Raw genomic sequence first — 25,392 nt, 5'->3', positions numbered from 1 at the left:
TATTTGATGTCGTTATTGAGATTTTCAGCTAATGATTACAAAGTGCATTGTGAATTCCCGTGGCAAATTTATCAATGATTCTATGAGATTCTATAGGCACAGTCAATTCAACAAATAGAGAATTCAGGCTCACCTCTTGTGAGATAAGAAAGGTCGAGTTTCTTGAATTTTTGTTTTGGAAATGGACATGTTGAGAATGGCAAAATAGCAGCAAAATCATTACTGAACTAGCCAGGCCCTTGGCTACATAATAAACACACAATTAGAATTCACCTCTGTCATCCTATCTGTTCCTCACAATAATCCTATAAGGCAGACAGGACAGCATTATTAAACCCAATGATGAGAACATTTAACAAAAACTGAGGCTCTGAGGTGAAGGGATCTCCTCAAGGTCTCTTGCCTAGTCCAGTAAGCTTTTCCATTGTAGCACGTTACCCACAAATGTGTCTGATCATATTCTGCTATGACTTCTAAAGCAGACACTCCATGCCCCAGGATGCTCTCAAGTATCATGAGAGCAACAGGCCAGCGAAGACAGAGGAGGGGCTTTCTTAATGAATCATTATTCCCAGTTTGTGAAGAGTTTAACTCTGCCTAGAAGCTCCTAGGCAACAGAAGATGCTCAGGGGCACTCTGTGAAGAACAGCCAGGAGTGAGAAGCCAGCCTGGAAAGGAAGACTACAGAAAACAACACTTTCTTGGTTCTGACAATGTGGTGGTAATCCCTCGTCTCCCTCAACACTATATCCTATTTCCCTTCCAATCTAAGAAAATACTTAACAAAGAAGACAATTTCCCTGGCTCCTAGGGTCAATGGCTTAGCTTCATGGCTAGAATGCACTGTAACAATGCCTTAAAGACTAAGAGGAAGAGTATGGACTAGATCAGTGATTCCCAAAGTGGGAGCTACCGCCCCCTGGTGGGTGCTGCAGCGATCCAGTGGAGCGGTGATGGCCACAGGTGCATTTATCTTTCCTATTGCTATTAAAACTTAAAAAAAATTAATTTCCAGGGGGCTAAGTAATTTTTTTTGGAAAGGGGTCAGTAGGCCAAAAATGTTTGGGAACCACTGGATTAGATGAATAGATTTTGGCCACACGATTCTAAATCCAGATCATCAGTGTGAATAAACGATTTTGATTCTGATACAACTTGAAGGGAGCCAAAAACATGCTAGCCAACAGTTTCACAGTGACCTATCCTGGGCAAAGAAAAAGGAAAACTGAAGTAGAACATCTTCAAGAGCATTTTTTTTACCTGGAATCATCCTGGTGAGCTGTGTGTGTAAGAGGTGTACCTCTCTGTTACACATGAGACTACAAATTTGCTCATGCTTCTCCTCTCCAAAGAGGAGTCAGTTTTTAAAAAGGCAAGGGATCATTAAAATATTAGTTGAAGCTTTTAAATTGGAGAAATCAAAACAGATAACCCATAGGGAACATGTAGGTACTTGACACATAGTGAGTACTTTATAAATGCTTTATCTGTGACCAGCTTTGCACAAGGATAAATGTACAAAATCCTTTTGTGTAACATTATATGTAACCTCACGGCTGAAGCAGGGCTGGGATGACATGGGATTGCTTTACTTGGCATAGAACCCATTGTGTCCTTTAAGGCCGGAATCACTTGCAAGAAGTGGGCCTGGAACAGAGGGTAGGGCTTCAATAAGGTGGCACTGCCTTGGATCTCTGCTCTGCGTTCTGAGTAGGGAGTAGATAGGGAGATGGGGCCGGGAAACATGCTTAACTGGATGACAAAAGCAGGTCTATTAGTTTAAAACAACAATTACGCACTAAAGCCCAGAGCAAGGCACGACGGTCTAGCATTTATTTATATACTACTATAAGGCTTGTAAAGTGCTTAACAAATATTTCATTTGGTCCTCACAACCTTGGAAGGTAGATGCTATTATTATCATCCTTATTTTACGATTGAAGAAACTGAGGCAAAGGGAGACTGAGTGACTTGCTCAGAGATACATAAAAGTGTCAGTGTTGGATCTGAACTCAATGGAAAAAGCACTGGATTTGGAGTCAAATTTCACATTTGTTGCTTATGCCTTGTGTGATGCTGAGGCAAGCTGGTTAACCCAAAACAAGTTGACAAAACCCAAACTACCTAGGCAGCGGATGAGTTCTGTTAAGTCTCTTCTTCGTCCTCACTCATGCAACCTTCTAGTAACTTGCTTTCCTGCCTGGCTCTCTCTTTCAGGAATTCTGCTTTGATGTGCTCTAGCTCTCCAAGTTCAGTCTCGAGCTTCTCCCTGTGCACGGCCCGGCGGTTTCTCAGTTGCTTCATAGGAAAGGGGTTCATATCATTGAAGGCAATATTCATCAGTTTACTGTGAAAGAGAGAGAGGGAGAGGTAAGACCCAAAGTCAGCCATTTTAGTCAGCCGATTTGAAAAGGCAGGACAGAGTCTTAACATTTTTCATACATCAATGATGATGATAAAAGGAAATCTCTTAAGCTTATACTAACAAATTAGTAAAATGAGAATACTCTTTATGAAGCTAGTGACAGGATGGATACCTTCATCAAAGCCCAGTCATTACATATCAAACCCTTCTTACTGTATGTAGATTTTTTTGGGGTTGTGTTGTGAGCACAGGTGTAGACATTTCTCCTTGTAAGGCTAAAGAAACAGATTGAAGGGTTCCCTGAAGTACAAGTCCTAAGGCTTAATCATGGAATGGCAAACCAGCCTGGAACAAATATAAGGAACAGAGATAGTCTTTTTCAGCAAAGCTTTGTGATTGACTATTAGTCTAAAGCTTATAGTTTTTGTATCACGAAATAAAAATTAAAGAGCTTTCTGGAAAGCTGCTCCAGTCAGTCAATAAGCATTTAAGTGATTATCACGTGTCAAATATTGGGTAAGTGCTAAGGATTCAAAGAAAGACAAAAATAGGCTCTGCCCTCAAGGAGTTTACATTCAAGGAAGACAGAAGACAACAAGCAAATTACTAAGTATAAACAAGATAAAATACAGAAAAAACTTGGGACAGTCTTAGAAGGGAATACTAAAAATAAGGAGGACTGAGAAATATTTCTTGCAGAAGGTGGGATTTCAGCTAAGACTGAACCCAGGAGGAAGAGAAAAGGAGGAAGAACACTCTAAACATGGGGCCATCCAGATTCCCAGAATCCGGGTAAGAGGATCAGTAACACTCCCAGTATCACTGGATCATAGTAGAGGAAGTGTATAAATTGTAAGAAGACAGTCCTAGTGAGGGAGGTGGGGGGCCGATATGGCCAGATTTGTACTTTATTTTTAAAAATCATTTATTTATTTATTTGTTTATTTTTTTAAGACCCTTACCTTCTGTCTTGGAATCAATACTGTGTGTTGGCTCCAAGGCATAAGAGTGGTAAGGGCTAGGCAATGGGGGTCAAGTGACTTGCCCAGGGTCACACAGCTGGGAAGTGTCTGAGGCCAGATTTGAACCTAGGACCTCCCGTCTCTAGGCCTGGCTCTCAATCCACTGAGCTACCCAGATACCCCCCAGATTTGTACTTTAGGAAGACAACTTTGGTAGCTGAGAAGATGATGCACTGGATAAGGCTGCAGGGAGTTGCTCAGGGGCGAGGGGGGAACACTAATCAGCAGACTATGCAATTGTTACAGTATGGGGTGACGAGGACTTTAACTAGGGTGACGGCAGCGTCCGAGGAGAGAAGGGAGACATATGTGAGAGATATCACAAATGGACATTTGTTAGGACTTGGCAAGTTTAGATATGGGGGTGGGAGAGAGAAAAGAGTTGAGGATAATACTTAAATGGTGAGCCTGGGTGACCAGAGGAATGGTGGTGTCCTTGACAATTATAGAATCTGGGAAGAGAGGAGTGCTTTTGGGGAGAGATAGAGTTCAATTTTGGACACAGTACATTTAAGATGTCTATGGGATACTGGCAGTTGGGGATGCAAGACTAGGTCCAGAGAGAGGTTGGGGCTAGAGAAATGTTTAATGAACTATAAAACTATAGCTAAGAAACTGTAGGCCAAAGCCTCACATTAGCCTTTTTGGCAACCGTAGCACACATGGAAAAACCCCAGGGGCAAGATCAATCCATGAGTATTTTACTAAGCACCTGCAACATGCAAGGCTGCATCTGATACCAAGGTCACTAAGGCTACCAAGCCTGACACCAAGGTCGCCAAGTCCGACCCCAAAGTAGCCAAGGCCACCAAGTCTGATTCTAAGGTTACAAAGCCCAGCGATGATGCCAAGGCTGCTAAGCCTGCCAAGTCCACTGACTCGAAGGGCGCCAAAACAAAAGATGCTGGGGCTAAAGCTTCTTGTCCCAAGCCTTCAAAATAGATGCTTCAGGAGAAGGACTTGTTTAAACCCTGAAGCACCACTTTTCCTCAGCCAGTGTATGATTATTCACTATTTTGTACAAATAAAGGAAATGCTGAATCAAAATTTAAAAAAAAAAAAAGTTAGGTCCAGGAAATACAAAGGCAAAAGTGAAATAGTCATTGACCTCAAGCAGCTTACATTCTATCAGTTTGTTTATACAGGTGACTACAAAACCTGGGGATAAGGTCTGGAGGGCCTGTGACTTCATTGGCATAGAGAAAACTTGCAGGTAAGGAAATGTCCTATCCCAGTGCAGGCTGACACCTCTTCTGCAACTTACATTTTTACATTTGCTTATAATGCTGAGAGGTTTTGGGATTTACCAGGGCTCACACAGCCAGCATGGAGCCAAAATGGGGCTGGAAAACACATCTTCCTGTCTTTGAGGCTAGTATTCTATCCACTACACTATGCTGCCTCCCTTTTTATAAAAGGCAAATAAATACAAAGTAGACTTTTCAGGATATGCACTAATAGTGTGGAGTGGGGGGGAGAATCAAGAAGAATTTTTTTTAAGGGTAGATGCTGATAGCTAAGAGGGGTATAGATGGATATCTGAAGTGGTCTCATATGGGAGAAAGCACTTAAGCTGAGCTTCTACAGGAAATTCACAGAGAAGAGAAAGGAGAGCTCAAGTATGGGGCAGGAAGAGGCCTATGCAAAAAGCCTAGAGATGGAGGATGAATGCTCTGTATGTAGAACATCACTTTCATTTTATTTCCCAACAAATCCTCCTTCCTCCCTCCTCTAGCCATCCTTTAAAACAAAGGAGGGAAAGGAGTTCAGGAAAACTAATATATCCAAGTCAGGTGTCTATACAATGTACATATCCACAGTATCTTTCCCCCACTCCCCAAATCTTCTCCTGCAAAGGAACAGGTGTGTTCCCTTTTCTCATCTTGGAAGTCAGGCTTGGTCATTATTAATTGCACAGTGTTCAGTTTGGATTTTTTTGTTGTACTTTATGTTAACATTGTGATCATTCTGTTTACTGCCTTCCTTGTTCTGTTTTACTTTGCATTAATTGCTTCCCTTTTACTCTTCATTCATATTCATAGCTTCTTGGGTTGCAGGAATATTTCATCACATATATGTATCAAAATTAGCCATTCTCCAACTGATGGGCATTTACTTTGTTTTCAGTACTTTGCTAGTGCTGTTATAAATATTTTAGCATATATTGGACCTTTCTATCTTTGATTGTCCTGAGGTATGTGCTTATTCTGGGTCACAGAGTAAGGACATTTTAGTCACTTTTTAAACATAATTCTAAATTTCTTTCCAGAGTGGTTGAAGCAATTCACAGCTCTACCCACAGCAACGTGTCAGTATGTCTAATAGACTCCCCTTCAAATTTCTTTTTCCCTGTGACCTGCCTTTATAAATTCTGAAGGCCCATACATCACAAGCTATTCCTTGGGCCTTTGGGCATTGTAAGGGAGGTTATAAATACTAGAATAGAACGTTTTGGGATATGAAGAAGCCACGCCATTCTTAGAGTACTTGTTTTTAAAAATAGCTGTTGCCTTTGGTGGGCAGAATCTGACTGTAGGCTCATAGTATCATTCTTTTTCTAGTCTTGGAGGTTCTCATGGTCATTTTACTATTGATTCCAGCAGAAGGTACACACCAGTTGGTTGGGCTGATTCATGCAAGGACTGGATAGTTGACTCTTGTCTCTAACCCTGCCAATTAATATTGCATATCACTTTCATTTCACATACCATTTGATTGCTCAAGAACTTCTAATGGCTCCCACTTTGCTATGACATCAGATCTAAACTAATTTTAGCCAGGCACATTGGTTGAGGCTGAGCATCAGTTTATGACTTTTTGGCCCTCCAAGATCTGGTTCTAAGCTTCTTTGAAGTACTATAGCATTCATAAGCAATGCTATTACATTTTAGTATGTACACATGACTTTATATTTCTTGTTTCATGTTTTTTTTTTTAAGTTTTGTGTTCCCCACTGCAACAGAAATTCTTTAGAGGTAGGAACTATGTTTGTGGCTGTCTATAACATCTAGCACAGTGCTAGGCTCAGAGCAGGTGTCTGGTAAATACTTATCTACTGAATGTTAACATTAAAGCCCTTACCGGCCATTGCATATTGTTTTGGTGAAGAATCGAAGGTACTGGTAGATCTCAAGACTGTCATGAATCCTTAGTATTGCTTCTTCATTGTACTTAAATATAGCAAGGGCATATCGGAATATCACCTGAAATAGGTTCAAATGTGTTTTAGGAAATATCAGTGACAAACAAGTATAGTGAAATACTTAATAGAATTATTGTAAGGACCTGATGACTTTGTAGTCAAGTTCTATCTAATAGGTAGAAGTAATAGATGCCTAATAGATAGAGAAAAGAAAACTGCCTGAGGGGAATGACACAAATATCTCAAAAGGCGGTCCCTTGGCTTTAAATCTCCTTTTCCAAAAAGCCTACATTCCAACACTATCATTTCTTTGGGTTAAAGAAGCCAAAGAGATGACCTGAAAATAGTCTATTTTATAACCTTTTTAAATCAAAGATCATAAATCATCTCTAAAATGAACTCTTTCCTCTGATTCATTTTTCAGTCCTTTTATATTAACCTTAGGACCACTGTCTGGTAGGGAAAAAAAGCACCAGAAGTACTTTTAAGATTTAGGTTTAAGTTCCAGCTCTGACATCCACTAGTTGGGTAACCAAAGGCAAATTACTTATCTTCTAAGTCTTCGTTTTCTCATCTACAAAATGTGGAAAATAATTCTTGTACCACATACTTTATAAGAGTGCTGTGGAAAGTGAAGAAAATGCTTAGTAAACTGTGAAATCTGTACTTGAAATGCTGGATGAAATGAAATATTTGTAAAGAGCTTTGAAAACCTTAAAATGCCATATAAATGCTATTATACAAAAGTGAACTACTACTTGTGTAATTATTATTAGGCAATGCCAGAGAAATGTGACATTAAGGGACAAAATCCTATTTGTTTTAAGTAGGTGACCTTAGCACTTTTACAGAGGAGAAAATAGAGAAAAAAGGGAGACATTTCCCCCTTTTGCCTCCCACTGAGCATTCTTTAGGACACCCCACTGGCCAGTTAGACCTTCCTGGTTCAATGCTCTCATGCTGGCCTCCATGGCCATAGGTAACGACTTAAGAGTCACAACATCTGGGTCTGTTATCTGGTTAGAACCTTCCCTCCACAGCTCCACTCTTTCAGACCTCCTGACTGCAGAGGTACGTACCCTTACTTGTCCTGGGTCTATCTCATTTTGAGGGGTTAGACTCTCCAGATTAAAAAAGTTGGCAATTAATAACACTAAGAAACTACATATGAAAAAAAAGAAAAAAGAAACTAATATATGCTAATGAAAGAAGGATCTAGAGATACTGCTTTCTTCAAGGAGCTTCCCTTTTCTTTTCTACCAGGTCAGTCACAGTGGATAGTGTTCCCTCCTTTGGGAGCCTAATTCAAACAAGAAAGTGTAAGGGTGGGAATTAGAGGCTAAGTAGAAACAGAGCAATACTGTAACAAGCAAAAAGAGAGAGCATTCTAGGGCAATGGAAAATCCATCATTTCTTAACATGAACATGACTGCTTGTTCAGTCTATTCAGGGCACTGACCCTATGGAGAACACTGTCTTGTTTCATCCGTCATTTTAAAGGGACCCTTGAAGACCCAAATAGGCAAGGAAGCATGCTAGTCATTCAATTTTCATACTTTCACCTGGTCAATTCAGGATAAAGTAAATATAAATATATCTGTCTGCTAGGGAATAGTGGAATAGCTCTCTCTTGCTAAAGCAGTAGAACACAGAACAGGGAAAAGGCCAATTCAGTTGCTTTCCTGACTATGGAATACAAACTGCTACATAAAATACTTAGAAATAGTTCCTAGACAAAACAAGTGCAGGATGAAGTGAGCAAGCATTAGACCCAGCAGGTGACCCAAGCATTCTTTTATTATTGTTCATTGGATTGAGTAAACCCTTAAAAGGCAGAGCTAATAAAGGAGAGCAGCTCCTACCTTAATTCCTTCATACAGGAAGGCATCCCAGACTCTGAGCAATATGTCACTGATAAGGTTATCCACAAAAATCACAAGGAACCAGTTGAAGGTGATCAGTGACAAGTCGATTTTATGTTGCCCCAAGTGGGCCATCAACCTGGGAAGTTTCTCTGATAAAAAGTCTTGGAGAACCCGTTGATCTACCTGGAGTGAACCAAAAAGCTAAATGTTACCCATCTGTCATAACCCCAGGAAGGCCCTGCTATCTGAACTGCTCCTTTGATAGTGTTCAGAATTCACAGTAGGGGTGAAGGCTTTTCAAAGAATCACATTATCTCAGAGCTGGAAGGCTCTTCAGAGGGGATAACATTTTCCCAAAGCACAAATTCCCCCTTATGCGTAACTGATGTGCAATACTTGCCTACTGAGTGAATGGACTGATAAAGCAGTAAAGTTTTTTTTTTTTTTTTTTTTTTTTTTTTTTACCCTTAATTTCGGTATATTGTTGCATAGGTGGAAGAGTGGTAAGGGTGGGCAATGGGGGTCAAGTGACTTGCCCAGGGTCACACAGCTGGGAAGTGGCTGAGGCCGGGTTTTGAACCTAGGACCTCCTGTCTCTAGGCCTGGCTCTCACTCCACTGAGCTACCCAGCTGCCCCCTTTTTTTTTTAACATAGTTGGCTGTTTGTGTTGTGAAAGGGAGGCTTCTGAAAACAGGAAGGTTCTGGTTAGCTGCAGTGGTGAGGTAATCCAGTCGTTGGCTGTTTGCAAGACAAATCAGATGTCAGAGAGCAGGCAACTAACTTAAGTGCTAGGATCTAAGGGTTAGCCTTAATTGGTAGTCAGTTAGGACATGCAGTCTAGGTCAAATGAATGGGTAGGGTGATGTTTGTAGATTTCTAGTGGTGATAAGCTTGCATGATCTATATAGCATATATAACTACTAGATCCTTCTTTCTCCACTAATATTCTTCTGTGATATTTCTTTAGTGTAGAAGGTCTTGAAGGCCATTCCCCTGGGATGCAAGTTCTAGAAGGTCCTACCAAGTCTGAAAATGATCTGAATCTGGTCAGTGGAAAGTGCATTGTCACTCAAGGACCAACCTAGCTAATATAGGGAGGCTAGAAGGTTAGTTTCCTAAAGGTCTCACATGGAGAATGTGGCCCACTAAAATCCCAAGGTATTTTTTTCGTCTCTAACTGTAATCTAGCCATACCTCCTCCAGTTTATACAGTTATATTATTATTTGAATTTAAGGATAGGACTCCATGTTTATTCCTGACAAATTTCAAAAAAGAGAAAACTATAAAACATTAAACTTATTTGCTATTTAAATTGCAGGAGGGGAAAATAAAAGGCTATTGGATAAAAGAAGATGAAGTGGAGCAAAGGAAAGGTATAGAGAGAAACATAGAGAAGGAGGTAAGAGAGTACCACAAAGCTGGGCAGTGGTAGAAGGAGCACTGTTCTTATAGTCAAAAGATGGGGTTTCAGGATTGCCTTGACCACTTTCTTCTATCTGCATAATTTTGGAGAAATCATTTAAGCTTTCCAAGTCTCAGTTTTTTCATCTGTAAAACTGGGGAATATAACACCTATACTAACTACTTCAAAGAGTTATCAGGATCACATGAAATAATCTAATAGACTAAAATCATTTGAAAGGTAATGGCAGGGACTACTCTTTTTTTTTAAACAAACATTTGGGAGCCATGGGTGTTATGTTGGGTATTTGATTTATGAGCTTCATGAAATTTCTATCATAAAATCAAAGCCTCTAGGCAAAAATTATTTGTTTTGGTCTCTCTCTCCACCCTATACCAGTACTAATTTTTAGAAATGAAGGAAAATCCACATCTGTAGGGTGAAAAAATGGTGATAGGAGCACCCAAAAGTCTTGGAATTCAGCCATTTTTTTCTTACTATTTAAAAATTTCTAAATAGAAGTCTCTTAGTGTGCACTAAGAGAGGGCAATTAGATTTTCTGTATCAATATGTCTACCCCTACAAAGGATGTCCATTTCAGTTAATAAATGACTTTTAGTGAGATTAAAAAAATTTTTTTAAACATTACCTTAATTTAACATTGAATTTGTGATACTTTTTGGATATAGATCAATCTTTACCCCTTTTTCCAAAATTTCATAACTTTTATACCAAATCCTAATAGCTACTATCTTTTGTTTGAGAGGGATGGTAAGAGTTCTAGGAAGTCTGGGCCAAAGAATATAGAATAATACGAGGAGTCTGATTCACAAGGACACCGTTTCTAAAGCCAAGAACCCTGAAGGGGACTAAAAGGTCCCTGAATGCTCCAAACAAGAAAGGTAGAAGAATTCACATGATTAGTTTGGGTTGAATATGCACCATTAAGATCTCTGAACTCACCTGAGATGCAATTAAAGTTTTACTGTAGTAATCTGCTGGCATTATGGTCTCAACAATACAAACTAGGCACCAGAAAGCACTTTCTTCCTCTTCTAGGATCAATAGGGCAATGGCTGCCAGTCTATATCATGAAGAAACACAAATATTATATGTTAAAAGTAAAAGAGAAATAGTTCCCAGGATGCAGTCTAGAACAAGACAGGTGACTTTCCTTTGGGCAAGAAAGGGAAAATAAGTTGGTTATCCCCTGGTTTTGCAGTACCATCATGGTTAACACTCTTAAGCTAGTCTTTGACCAATGATATGGACACTTTATTTCTTGTTCAGTGTTTGTACACTATAGGTTTGTGACAACTCTATTTTGGACACCAGAGATATGTAGCCAAAGTCAAATAAAAAGTTCATATCTATCTAACTATCTATCTATCTAGTCATATACACAAACGTTTATACAGACAACTTAAGTCAATAACAACAGTTCTTTTGGTCTGAATTACCTGGTAAAGTTGCAAATTGGACTACAAGGATATCTACAGATTTCTGTCTATGTAAACTTGGCTAGAATGTTTAGTTTTTGGGGAAATGAGACAATTCTTAATTCTTCTACTGACAATTTTTGTCTTTTAAAATATGCTATTCAAGGGAAGTTGTAACTTCCCTTGTTTATAACCTAGGATGAATATAATACAGTAGTAAGAATCTGTGAAAACAGGGTCAGGGAGATGAAAATCTAAAGTGAGCTAAGGCTTAGAACAGAAAAAAAGGATGTATAACTACATTTGGATTCATCAGGAGGAGGTAGAAAAGGGCGGCCAAACTTCTTAGATGAAGTTAGTGTAATGATAACAGATGAGAGGGAGAAAGTCAAACTACTTAAAACTTTATTCTGTTTCTATCTTGTTCAGTAGAGAAGAATGGTTTCCAGATTAAAAAAAAAAAACATAAAAAGGGAACTGAGGCCCAGTGCTGGTGAAGAAATAATGAGAGTGCAACATGGATGCTTGAAATTACTTCAAGTCTGTAGGGGGTTAGATGACTTCTATTTCAGGTTTAATCTATAATTCTATGATTAATATATCAGAAGAATGTCATTGTCAGCCTCTAGACTTTGATAATTTTGGAACTGAAAAGTAAGATCAAAGAATTATAGATTTGGTGCTATAAAAGGTACCTTAGAAACCATTTATTCCAATCCCTTCATTTTACAGAGGAAGATGAGGCCTAGCGAGATTAAAGGTCACACTATATCAAGTGGTAGACCTTTAATTGGAACCCTAGGCCTCTGACTTCAAAAACAGCATGCTTTGCACTGTACCATACTGATTCTCCAATTTTATCTTTTTTCTTTAGAGATAATCTAACCTAACCTCTCCTTTTTACGGATATGAAACTGAGGCCACATAGGGTCAATACTGGACTGAGTTTAACTTCTAATGCATTTTCTTTTTTAAAAAATCTTTATCAAAAGAATGACGAAAAAGAAGGAAACATGAAATATCTCAATGACAGGATGACAGATCAAGAAAACAGGCCTAGAAGAGACAATTTGAGAATCATTGGTCTTCCTGAAAAATCAGAAATTAATAGAAATTTGGACTCCATAGTACAAGAAATTATCCAAGAAAACTGCCCCGATGTTGTTCAACAAGAGGGCAAAATAGACATTGAAAGGATCCATAGATCACCCTCTACACTAAACCCTCAAAAGTCAACCCCCAGGAATATAATTTCAAAATTCAAGAGTTTCCAAGTTAAGTAAAAAAATATTACAAGAAGCCAGAAAGAGACAATTTAGATATCAAGGAGCATCAATCAGGATTACACAGGATCTGGCACTCCTCCACACTAAAAGACCACAAGGCTTGTAATATGATATTCAGAAAGGCAAGAGAATTGGGTCTACCACCAAGGATCACCTACCCATCAAAACTGACTATATACTTCCAGGGGAAAGTATGGGCATTCAACAAGAGAGAAGATTTCCAGATACTTGTAAATAAGAGACCAGAATTAAATGGAAAGTTTGATATCCAACCACAAAAATCAAGAGAAACATGAAAAGGTAAATAAGAAACAGAGGGGAAAGAAAGAAAACTCTTTATTTGTAAATTTGCTTCTTTAAGGGCTTCAATACGATCAAATTATTTGTATTCCTATATGGAGAAATGTTATGTGTAATTTTCAAAAATTGTATTCACTATTATAGTAATTAGAAGGATTATTCATAGGGAGAGGTTGAAGTACTAAAGGGTCTAAGATGATACGGGCGGGGGCAGGGGGGAAGAGGGAGGTGAATGGCACCAAGAGAAACTTGAATGAATGAGAAAAAAGGATGATCTATACCACACAAAGAGGGCATAGGAAGGGGAGGGGATGAATACTATTATAAGAAGGAGAGGAAGAGAGCATTAATAGGTAACACTTACACCTTACTCTCAGCAGAATTAATCCTGAGAGGGAAGAGTAGCTATATCCATTGGGATATAGAATTCTATCTAACCCTACGAAGAAAGTCAGAAGGGATAAACCAAAGGGTCCAGGGGCGGTGGGGAGTTCAAAAAAGGGAAGGAAAGAGAGGGGGAAGGGAATTAATTAGGTCTTAAGAAATAAAAAGAGGGGAACAAAAAGGGATGGGGTGGAAAGGGAAATAAACTAAGGGAGGGGGTAAGGGGGACTGATTTAAAACAAACCACTGGTTTAAAAGAGAATAGCCTAAGAAGAAGGGACAGAATTAGGAGAGGATATCAAAATGTTGGGGAACACATAGCTAATAATTATAACTCTGAATGTGAATGGGATGAAATTGCCCATAAAACAGAAGCAAATAGCAGAGCGGATTAGAAAACAAAATCCCATCATATGTTGTCTACAAGAAACACACATGAGGCAGGTAGACCTACATAGGGTTAAGGTCAAAGGCTGGAGCAAAAGGCTTCAACTGAGAAAATGGAGGGAGGAATAGCCATTAAGTAAAAATAGATCTGATTAAAAGAGATAGGGAAGGTAACTACATCCTGATAAAAGGCAGCATAGACAATGAGGAAATCAACATGTATGCACCAGGTGGTATAGCATCCAAATTTCTAAAGGAGAAACTGGCAGAGCTTAAGAAGGAAATAGACAGCAAACTATTCTAGTGGGAGACTTGAACCTCCCACAATCAAATCTAGATAAATCAAAACAAAAAAAAATAAGAAAGAGGTAAAAGAGGTGAATGAAATCCTAAAAAAATTAGAGTTAATAGATATATGGAGAAAAATAAATAGGGACAAAAAGGAATACACCTTCTTTTCAGCTGCACATGGTACATTCACAAAAGATTAACCATGTACTAGGGCATAGAAACATGGCAAAAATGCAAAAGAGCAGGAATAATAAATGTAAACTTTTCAGATCATAATGCAATAAAAATAATAATTAGTAAAGGCAAATGGACAGGCAAATAAAAAATTAATTAGAAATTAAATAATATGATTCTCCAAAATCAGTTACTGAAAGAACAAATCACAGAAACAATTAATAATTTCATTGAAGAGAATGACAATGATAAGACATCCTACCAAAATCTGTGGGAATCAGCTAAAGCAGTGCTCAGGGGGAAATTTATATCCTTGAGTGCATATATTAACAAATTAGGGAGGGCAAAGATAATGAAGTGGGCATGCAAATTAAAAAAACTAGAAAGGGAACAAATTAAAAATCCCCAGTTAAAAACTAAATTAGAGATTATAAAAATTAAAGGAGAAATTAATAAAATTGAAAGTAAAAGAACTATTGAATTAATAAATAAGACTAGAAGCTTGTCTTAATTTCCTCATCATTAGAGGTGAGGTCTCCCTTTTCATCTTTCATACTAATAATTTGCTTTTTGATCCAGCCATGGCACTGCTTGGTTTATACCCCAAAGAGATAATGAGGAAAAAGACTTGTACAAAAATATTTATAGCTGCGCTCTTTGTGGTGGCAAAAAAATGGAAAATGAGGGAATGTCCTTCGATTGGGGAATGGCTGAACAAATTGTGGTATCTGTTGGTGATGGAATACTATTGTGCTCAAAGGAATAAAGAACTGGAGGAATTCCATGTGAACTGGAAAGACCTCTAGGAACTGATACAGAGCGAAAGGAGCAGAACCAGGAGAACATTGTGCACAGAGACTGATACACTGGTACAATGGAACATAACAGACTTCTCTACTAGCAGCAATGCAAGGATTAAGAGCAAGGCTGAGGGACTTATGAGAAAGAACACTAGCAACATTCAGAGGAAGAACTGTGGGGGGTAAAAACAGAAGAAAAACAACTGCTTGAACATATGGGCAGATGGGGATATTATTGGGGAGGTAGACACTAAACGATAACTCTAGTCCAACTATCAATAATATGGAATTAGGTCTTAATCAATGATACATGTAAAACCCCGTGGAATTTTGCGTAGGCTACAGAGAGTATGTGAATGGAATTAGCCCACCCTCATTCATTTGTTCAGACCCTAGCCTCAAGGAATAATGTCAACCTCCCCAACTTAGAATTAAGGGGGGAGGGGAAGGTCAGTTACCCACACATGATAGTAAGTAACAAATCAAAAACAAGGAACTGCCTTTTGGGCAGTCCAAAACAGTGTTGAGGCTGCCATTTGTCCACTTGAAATTGGAGGTGGATGCAGGAAGTGACAAAAGATGCTATCTTTTAAATATGATGGTAACTTCCTGTGGAGGAGGTTGGCACTTTGAACTTGGTATTGAAGGATCTCTGGTGAGACCTCAGATTGCTTCCCTTTGAATTGTCACGTAGGTAAGTTAGGCTGACTCTCTTTCTCTTCCTTTGGCATTCCTGGAGGCTCTAGCCTTAAGGAGGCCTCTCTTATTTGGGGAGGCCTTATGGCTAGAAGCTTTGTTTAATTAACCTCTGTGCCCTCTGCTGGGGCCTCTGGTCGGGCCAGAGTTTTTCTCTCTCTCAATTTCCCTACCTTCAACCTTCCTAATTGTAAATAAAACACCATAAAAGTCATCCTGACTTGGGTATATTTTATTTTGAAATCGAATTAAACGATTTCTGGCGACCATACCTTAAATATCTAGTCTCCCCTCTTACAGGAGGTGGGGGATTTTGGGGGAGAGGGAAAGAACATGAAATATGTAAATATGGGAAATATTCAAAATAAAATATAAATTAAAAAAAAACCCAAAAAACCCTTCTTCTTAGAATTGGTACTATATGTTGGTTCAAAGGCAGAAGACTGGTACTTCTTTTACAAATGGCTAGAAGTTTTGAGATTTATAGGGAGAGTTTTCTAACAGAGATAGGGGAACAGACAAAGTAGGAAGAAGAAAAGATCAAACTGTCACTACTCAGCAACTGTCTCAGAACTGATAACAAAGGTACTTTCTCGGCAGAGGAGTTCTGGTCAAGGGATTAGCTGTGTACAGCACTAGGAGACTGATAGAAGGCATAATGGATATAATGTGATGGATATTAAGATGCTGGTAGTAAAAGTGAGTCACCAGGAGCCTGGGAGCCAGTAACTAGAGCAGCAGAAGATTTGGAGCTATCAGTGTTGAACAGCCTCAGCTGTGATTCCCAGTCAATCTCTACTGCAGCTGTAGGCTCCTTTAACATGTTGAATGAGCGGCCCCTCTCTGTTGGAGTAACTGCCTTCCTATTGGGTGAGAGCAGAACCCAGCAGGAAGTGAGGCTCAACTTCCTGGTTACAATGAAGGCTTTGGTTTCACTCCACAGCAAACTCAACTAATTGATATTCAGTCCTCTCCTCAGTCTCTTTAGCCTTGGGGATGATATAGGAATTATAGGAACTCACTGATTCAGGCTAAGGGATTTATTTAAAACTGGGAAGGGAAAACTGAGGTAAGAGGGTTCAGGGTCTTGAGAAGCTGTTGCTAGGGGCGACTGGCAAGTATTGGCAAAGGACCTAGAAGGTAAGGTCAGGCTGAGGGAACCAGCCCTCAGACAGAGCTAATCTGACACTGTCCTGATGTTGTTTGATCCACCAGCTAAACAGATGTAGTTGTTGAGTTGGTTTAGGGGTGTCCCCATCCTAGGCTACTCTAAGCTAAAATCCTGCCCACATTCCACAAATCACCTCCCTTCAATCCCTTCCGGGGGCCCCAACGGGAAGTCAGGGGTAACTGGGTGTCTGGGTGAGGTCAAGGAAATCAGAACCCGAAGGATGGGTTTGCAGGGGCTTAAATAGTCACAGAGCAACTGTCAGCTGGCATGCAGGTGGCACCTGCTAGGCCAGAGTTCCATTCTGCTAATTGACAGGATTGCCCAGGATAATATTGCAAATGCAAGATATCTTGCATTACAGATGGAAGTCAAGTCCACTCAGCAGTGATTGTTAGGTGATCCAAAACTGAAAAAGAAAAAAGGTGCTATATATTTTCTCTTAAATTTTCTGTACAAATGTAGAAATTATTTAAGTATTCATAACTTTTAAAAAAATAAATAATATTTTTTTAAATAGAAAAAAACATATTCAAGTATGGGGAACATGTTAATTATCTGGGAGACATCAGTTATTAATGACTCTTTGATAGATATAGTAACCTAACTGGCACCACAGGACAATTGAAACTTGCCCGTGAGGTGGCAAAGTGGCTAGAGTATGGGTGTGATAAGCCATTTAAGCTCTGTTTGTCTCCATTTCCTCATCTATAAATTGGGAATATCAAACAGGAAAATATATATGTAAAACGTCTTACACAGTGCCTGGTACAAAGGGGAGCTACATGTTAGCTATTTTAATGATGATGATTGTTTGGTTGTTTTTTTGTACTCAAAGAGGACCAATGATGATGGAAATTAGCTACTACTCCCTACCCACACCACCATCTTCAAAAGCCCAATGAAGTGAGCTTTGAAACACTAAGTCAATGATTCTGGTAGCTGCCACTAGGTGGTGCCAGTTAGGTTACTGTCCACCCAACTAGCAGCTTTATTCTAGTTACAAATAACTGATATCTCCAGGATAAATAACAGGTTTCCAAACGAGACCATATTTAAAAATTTTTCCCTATTTTAAAAAATGCTTATTTAGTAAAGTACAGCGATAAATGCTTAAAATTGTCTACATTTGTATAGAAAATTAATGTGAAAATATAATTTGAAAAAACGTAGAAAGTATAAAACCTAAATTATAAGGTTAAGTTTTACTTCCCATTATTCCTGCTTTTATTTGCTATTTACAAAAAAAATTAATCCTTGCCCTGCTGTTGTCTTGACTTCTTTAGTGAAGAAAGAGAAACATTGTGGGCATACAATAAATACTTGCTGAATGCCTGAGGAAAAGAAAAAAAAAATCTATCCTAAATCTTTATTATTTCTGGTACCAGATGGTAGACTATAATGGAAAATGTTAAGATAGCAAACATGAGTCATCTCCTCAGATCCTTCCTGGTCGTGCCAACTAAATTACTAACTTGAACTTACTGGGTAAGGAAGCCAAATTGAGTAACTTTAAACCTAGTAACAGTAATAAACAAAACAATTCTTGCCAAAGGAAGCCAATAAAAAGAGCCCTTATGAGGATTAATGAATTCAAATCTCTGGCAAAAGAGTAACAATCCTTTTTTACTTTCCACAAAAGAGAATCATACTAGGCCTGACTTCCTTTTCAATTTTCTTATTTCTGTCACTGATATCACAAAGGCTCAAAAACTTGGGAGGTACCTTCACAGTCTCTCTCTCTCTCTTTAATTTTAAAGTTCTGGTCACAAGTCCTGTGGCCTGCCAATTTGCCTCTTATTCTCCATAGCTACTGTTATACCCTATCTCATTTAGGTCTTCATCAATTTATGTCTGGACTACTACAATAGCTTTTTATTGGACTCATAATCTCAAGTCTTCCTTTTCCCTCTAAATTATTCCATAGAGCAGTGTTTTCTTTGCTGTTATGGAATTGTTCAAATGGCTACAATGAATAACCCTTGGATCAAAGCTATATGCTTTAGTCTGGCACTCAAGGCTCTTATCATATGACCCTCTCTTTTCTAGTGAATCTTATTTCCCATCACTCTTCAAAATACAACCTCTGCTGCTCTAATGCCTTCACTGTCCCTATTTTTCTATGTTTATTTCTTGATTTCTATAGCTTAGTTCATGTTGTTTTTCTTTTATAGAATGTCCTTCCTCATTTTCTGCCAATCCAATTGGTTTTATTTTTTAAAACCCTTACCTTCTCTCTTAGAATCAACACTGTGTATTGGCTCCAAGGCAGAAGAGTGATAAGGGTAGGCTATGGGGGTCAAGTGACTTACCCAGGGTCACATAGCTAGGAAGTGTCTGAGGCCAGGATTTTGACCTCCCATCTCTAGGCCTGACTCTCAATCCACTGAGTCACCCAGCTGCCCCCAATCCAATTGATCTGAAAAGATCTATCTTGAATCCCACCTCAACCACAAAGCCTTATCCAATAATTGTGATAATAATATAGTGCTTTATATATTCCATCATTGGATTCTTACAATAAGAGGAAGCTACTATTATTATTCCCACTTTTACAGATGAGGAAACTGAGGCTGGGAGAAATTAAGTTACTTTCCCAGGGTCAACAGTTGGTAAGTATCAGAGACAGGTCTTTCTGACTCCAAGTTGAGACCTCTATGTACTACCTAGATGATAGAGAGCCCACCCCTGATCCTTCCTCTCACCAGCAGACCATTTACAAAACTTGCTGCATGATGTCATGCAGTGATGGGCGAACTATTCTCTGCAGGCCAGGGCCAGATGAAGACTGTAGTTTGTCCATCACTGCCTTAAGCAATTTCCTAATCACTACATCTGGATGTGGGGCATAGTGATTAGGGAATTGCTTAAGGCCGTGATGAGCAAACTAAAGCCTGGATCTGGCCCTCGACAAATAGTTTGCCCACCACTGACAGTGTATTCAGTGCTGAACTAGGGGGTTCAGGCTCAGATGTACTTGAGCTCCTCTAGGTAAATCACTTCCTCTATGGCTTACAGTTCCCTCATTTGTAAAATTAGAAGGTTGTATAGAAGGTCAGCTCTAAATCTGTGACCATTTTGGAACCTGATTAAATTAATAGCATTATCTCCTCTCTCATAATACTCTAATTGTTTCACATATCTCAATCTTTTCCCCCCAATGCTATTATATGTTCCTGGGGGTAAGGACTGTATCATATGCTTCTTGTGCAGCACTTCAAAGCACTTAACAGTGCTGGTCATGCGGTTGATCTTTAACAATACTTGTTGATTTATTTTAATTGGACTGCTGAACTAGGTAAGTTTCCTTGTTACTCAGGACCTCATTTTCCTTGTCTATATAATAAAGTTAGGGTTTAAGATTTCTAAATTCCTTTACAGTTTGTCTAAAAAATAGAGCCATACAATTAGTTTTACTTTAGAATATCAAAGTAGGTGAGAAGGAAAAACTGGTTAGGATATTTTTATCCCCATGAAGCATGATGTCTCAGCTGTAAGATCAGAAATATGAAAAAAAAAAACCCAAAGTGATCAAACTTAATCCAACTGAGACTTGTGACTGATAACTGTATATTGCTTTAAGTTTCACAAAGCACTTTCTACATTAAGCCTTACAACCACCCTATGAAATATATCCTTTAGATATTAATATCCTGATTTCAAACGTGAGAAAATGGAGGTGATAGTGAAATGACTTGCCCATGACTACACAGCTATTAAGAGGTGGAGACGGTATTCCAGGCTAGGCCTTCCTGATTCCAAGTCCAACACTCTACCAACTCTGTAATGCCAAAGGTATTCCATTTTATCTTGTGATCTCACTGCTGAAATTCTTTAGCTTAGCATGTCTTCCTGAACCCTTAGGTAACTGTTTTCTTAGGTTATAAAACAAAGATCACTCATCATTGTACTTTGCTTCCTTGAAGCATATACCATGAAAAAAATTACTCAAATATCTAGTATAGTGATGAACTTTGGGAATGATATTATCCTTTTATTTCTTGTTTGACTGCATGATGGCATCTTTCTTCTGAAAATTCTTGGATGGTATACTAAATTTTAAAATGAGTGATTTTAAGCTAATTCTGTTTGGAGAAAAATTTCACAGATTTCCTTGAGATAATCAGAGGTAGTCCTGAGTCATACAAAAGATACCAAGAACTAGAGACAGAGAGGGTCCTCAAATAACTATCAATTCAGAGTTCCTATTAAAGATATTTGTTAATTTTTAGGGGCCAGCTAAGTGGCAGAGAGGATAAAGAGCCAGGCTTGGAGATGGAAAGTCCTGGATTCAAATTTGACCCCAAACACTTCCTAGCTGTGTGACCCTGAACAAGTCACTTAACCCTCATTGCCTAGACCTGACTGCTCTTCTGCTTTAGAACTAATGCACAGCATTGATTCTAAGATGGAAGATGAAGATTGATTTTTCACATTCTTATGACCCAAGGCACTAAGTAGTATAACTCAACACAGCTGTGTGTTTTGGGGCTTACCAATGTTTATGGGCAAATAGGCTTACCTGTTCAGCCCTTGACAATAGCCAATGGTAGGGTTCTGCCAGGAGAATGCAAGTAGTACTCTTCGGAGTTTGGAGATAAATTTAGAAGTGGGGTTTGTAAAGTGCTTATTGTTAGTTAAGGTTCGATTTAAGTCTAGCTCAATCTGCCGAAAGGCTGGGTGCTCCATGGTTTCACACTTTCTGAGCAGTGAGTCATAATGATTGGGTGCTTGGATAGGTTTGACTCGGAGGCTTATCATCCACTTCCAGACCCTCTGGCGGTGCTCAGCGGGGATGCCACTCCGGATCAGATGCTTCAGGTCTGCAGAAGGCACAAGTTCCCCAATACTATTCCATTTCTCACGGAGTGGTTTCTCTACTGCCTCATGATTCAAGAGATTATTAGATCTTATTTCTAGGGCTTGGATTTTTGCCAGAAGTTTTAAGTCCTCAACTTCATAATCAGGGACAGTCATGAATCCGTAGTCATCATATTCACTGTTGAGAAGATAGAAAGTTAACAGTGTATTGTGTCTGTATATATACATGTGTGTATATATACAGACACACAAACATATACACACGTAAGGCTGTATTCACATATTCAAAAGACTAAGAATAAAGACCTTTAACTCATTTTTTACAGCTTTTGGCAACCAGTTCTACTTCCATATCCAAGCTTATTTTGAAGGTTGGACTGAAAGAACAATGCATTTATTAATTGCCTATGCCTATGGTATTAATCTCTAAAGGTTATGCAGCTTTAATTTTTTCCTCTTTAAAATGAATGGGTTGGATGAGATGATCTTGAAAGATCTCTCCAGTTGTGACATTCTATAGTCCCTTCCATCTTTAATACTCAGCATTCTGCATTCTAAGGTTGCTTTTAGGTCTACAGTTCTTTGGGTTTACATGTGATCCTATCTCAACCTACTACGATCATAGTCTATGTATAGCTCTTTTACTGCCTATACCCTAGAGTCCAACCTTTTCATTTTACAGATGAGAAAACTCAGAGTCAAGGAGCGGAAGGAAGCATCAGGATGGAGCTCACAGTCCAAAGCCGGGGTCCTTTCCACTACACCTCACTGGCTCCCTACATGCGGTGTTGCCAGATCATTGCCAGATCAGGGCTTACGGAAAAGACCAGGATCCTGATCCTGGCTAACATTTAAATCGGAGACCAGGCCTGTCTTTAACAATGAACATGTACTCTACAATGTGAATATCTACTAGCTATGTCCAATAAATTTTTGTTCATCCCTGGGAAACCAAAAATGATTTGCAGGGAAATTCTTGAATTTATTTTAGCCCTGAGTCAGCTAACCATTGATCATACTTCTGGTCATATTAATTACAATTCTAGTGTCAGTCTGCTTGAGGCTTGAGGCAAGGAAGGACAGTGGCTAATATCAGCTCTTTGTCAAGTTCTATCCTTAATCCATCTCTTAACAATAACTCCTCTGGCTCTTCTACTTCCATTTCTTCCAGTTTAATTTCCTAGACAGAAGCTAAGGAGCTCTCTCATATAAAAGAACCAACTTCCTAGATTCATCCACTAAAAATACTGCCTTTGTCAAAGTCTATCTTGGGTCATGGGGTGGGAAATTTGCCTGATCTGTTGTGTAGAATTAGTCAGTAAAGGACCAAAGGTATTTCTGAGATATGAAGACAGGCAGTAGAAGAGTATATATTCCTTGAAGGAAGACCTTCTCACCTGACAGGATTTAATTTCATGGAGTCTGATGCTCCCTCCTTTACATCCCATTGTAGAGCTTCATGAATCAGTTTTTTTAACATCTCCCCATATTCGCTGTCCTCAGTGGGCAACGTGTCTTGTAGTTTTCGCAACACAGTGAGGTATTTGCTTTCAATTTGGCAATTCTTTGCTTGAAGATAAGCACACTGGAGGAGAATGTGACAAAGGATATTGTGCACTATGAAGGTCAGGGGTATTGTACTTGAAATAGGTAACTGCAAATCTCGAGCAGTTTTCTTACTAACTCGCTACTCCAGTATCATGTTAAACATGTGTTCTAATAGTAGTCCGAGTTATCAACTTTCTAAACTAATCATCTGACAATTTCTCATCAACTATATTTCTAGTTTTCTCTGGATTTGTTAGGCAGAGTCTAACAAACTCTATGAATTTCCCATTCACAAAAAATTAATTTCTTTAAATTACTCATTTGGATGACAACTTACAAAGCCATAACACACATTTAAATATTGTTATATCTTGATTACCTTCACTAAAGTTAAATAAAAAAGCACAAAGTGCTTATAAAAAGAAAGAAGCAGTCCTTGCCCTGAAGGACCTCAAAATCTAATGGAGAAACAAGAGGCAAACAATTATTTACAAACAAGGCAAATATATATGATGTAAGTAGGAGATAATCACAGAAGGAAGCATTAAGGGAGACTGGGAAAGGCTTTTTGCAGAAGGTGGAATTTGAACCGAGTCTTGAAGGGAGCCAAGGAAGCCAGGAGGTAGAGATGAAAAAGGAAAGAATTCCAGGCAAGGGGAGAAGCTAATGAAAATGCTCAGAATGAAGGGGAGTACCATATGAAAGGAACAGCAAGGAGGCTAATATCAATAGATTGCAGAGTAAAGTATAAGAAGTCTGGAAAGGTGAGAGGGTTTTAAAAGCCAAACAGAAGATTTTTATATTTGACCATGGAGGCAATAGTGGCCCTCTGCAGTTTAATTCCTGGACTTCACATTTCCTGGACTGCCTTCAACTGCTATCACTGAAGCCCTGTTCTGACAATTAAATTTTTAATTAAAAATGTCATTAAAATTTATATCAAGGTGATGTAAAAACAAAAGATATCTGTAAAAAACTATTAAAATTTTTTTCATTCTATATAGATCATGGCATCCAAGTGATTTTCCCTCCTTTTTCAAGGACTTTAGCTCTTGGCTCACTATCTTTTTAGCTCAACTCCTGACCTCACCTAGGAGATTTTTACATTCATGTTGTTGCTTCCATTCATCCTCACCTCTCAGTTCCTCAATTTCCTCAAATCTTATGACTTACTTCTCCACTCCATTTCAATCATGCATAGGAATAGTCACATCCTGGATTTCAACATTACCCATAAGTGATCCACTTCCTTAATTAAAAAAAAAAAACCAAACTGACATTCCTCCATCTGATCATACATTACTAATAGTAATGAAATATTTTTCTATACCGAAATCCTCCTAAATCTATTTCCCCCTAAATGCAATGTTTTATCCTTCAATTCCCCAGAATGTTCTCAGGCTACTGCCACTCCTCTGAATTCACTTTCCTTGTTTCCCAATCTTGATTCTGTAATTAACAAATTCATTTCTATACTCCATTCCTCCAATCTTTCTAGTGTCCATCTTTCTGGCTATCTTGTATTTTTGGCTTTGCATTTTTTTCCTGTTATCTATTTATGGGTGTACATGATTGTTTCCCTGATAGAAGGTAAGCTCCTCAATAGTAGTGATTGTATCTCCAGTGCCCAGCACAGTCTGGCACATAGCAGATGCTGAATAAGTGTTTGGAAGGAGTGACCGACAATACAAGAACTTAAAGAGAAAGCTGTAGCAATGGAACAGAGAATGAAAGCAAACTGTGCAAGGTGGTTTGGAAAGCAAGGAAGAAGGAAAGGTTATTACAGAGGGAACAGAGATACATTCTTAGGCTAAAAGGATAACCAGAAATGCCTGTAGGATTATGCTATTCTTACCTTCATCAAAAGGACTTTTTCTTTCTCGGCAGCATTTCTCCAAATCTTTGTGACCTGGTGTATTTCAGAGTTTAGGAATCGGTTCTGGGTTCTATAGGCTTCTATGTCATCCTGAAAGGAAAAGTGTTTGGCTATTTAATACTGTAAATATCTACCAAGCACAAGGGCAATCAAACTCTGATCCCATATCCCAACTTTTTAAAGGTTTGTTGCCTTTAAAATAAATTCCTACTTCCCTAGTTCAGCATTATTTTTTATGTAGATGAGGCCCCAAACATTTTCACCACTATTCTAGGCCCTAGATTTTTTGCTGCCCCCAATTATGAGATAATTGTTTTCCTCTGCCTTTTAGCCCCCACCTTTCTCTGATGTATTTCTATAAATATTGTTCTAAAGTGTGGAATAACTTACTCACTGAATTAGTGTTAGAAGAGACTATAGCTGT

At 38.7% G+C, this 25,392-nt stretch overlaps 1 protein-coding gene across 1 annotated transcript in view; it reads right to left on the bottom strand.

Annotated features, from left to right (window-relative positions):
- Nucleotides 1-1,927: 1,927 nt before the first annotated feature.
- TBC1D2 (TBC1 domain family member 2) overlaps nt 1,928-25,392 on the bottom strand; it is a 65,667-nt gene continuing 42,202 nt past the window's right edge. The window contains exons 7-13 of the mRNA XM_044657215.1: nt 24,948-25,058; nt 22,942-23,129; nt 21,246-21,722; nt 10,762-10,882; nt 8,392-8,577; nt 6,469-6,590; nt 1,928-2,347 (exon numbers count right to left, since the gene is read on the bottom strand). Coding sequence (XP_044513150.1) covers nt 2,146-2,347; nt 6,469-6,590; nt 8,392-8,577; nt 10,762-10,882; nt 21,246-21,722; nt 22,942-23,129; nt 24,948-25,058 — 1,407 coding nt within the window. The 3' untranslated portion in view covers nt 1,928-2,145. The remainder of the gene's footprint in view (nt 2,348-6,468; nt 6,591-8,391; nt 8,578-10,761; nt 10,883-21,245; nt 21,723-22,941; nt 23,130-24,947; nt 25,059-25,392) is intronic.

The sequence above is a fragment of the Gracilinanus agilis genome, chromosome 1 (genome assembly GCF_016433145.1).
Source record: "Gracilinanus agilis isolate LMUSP501 chromosome 1, AgileGrace, whole genome shotgun sequence".
In the NCBI taxonomy this organism is placed as follows: Eukaryota; Metazoa; Chordata; class Mammalia; order Didelphimorphia; family Didelphidae; genus Gracilinanus; species Gracilinanus agilis.
This window is presented reverse-complemented; position numbering and strand designations above follow the sequence as displayed.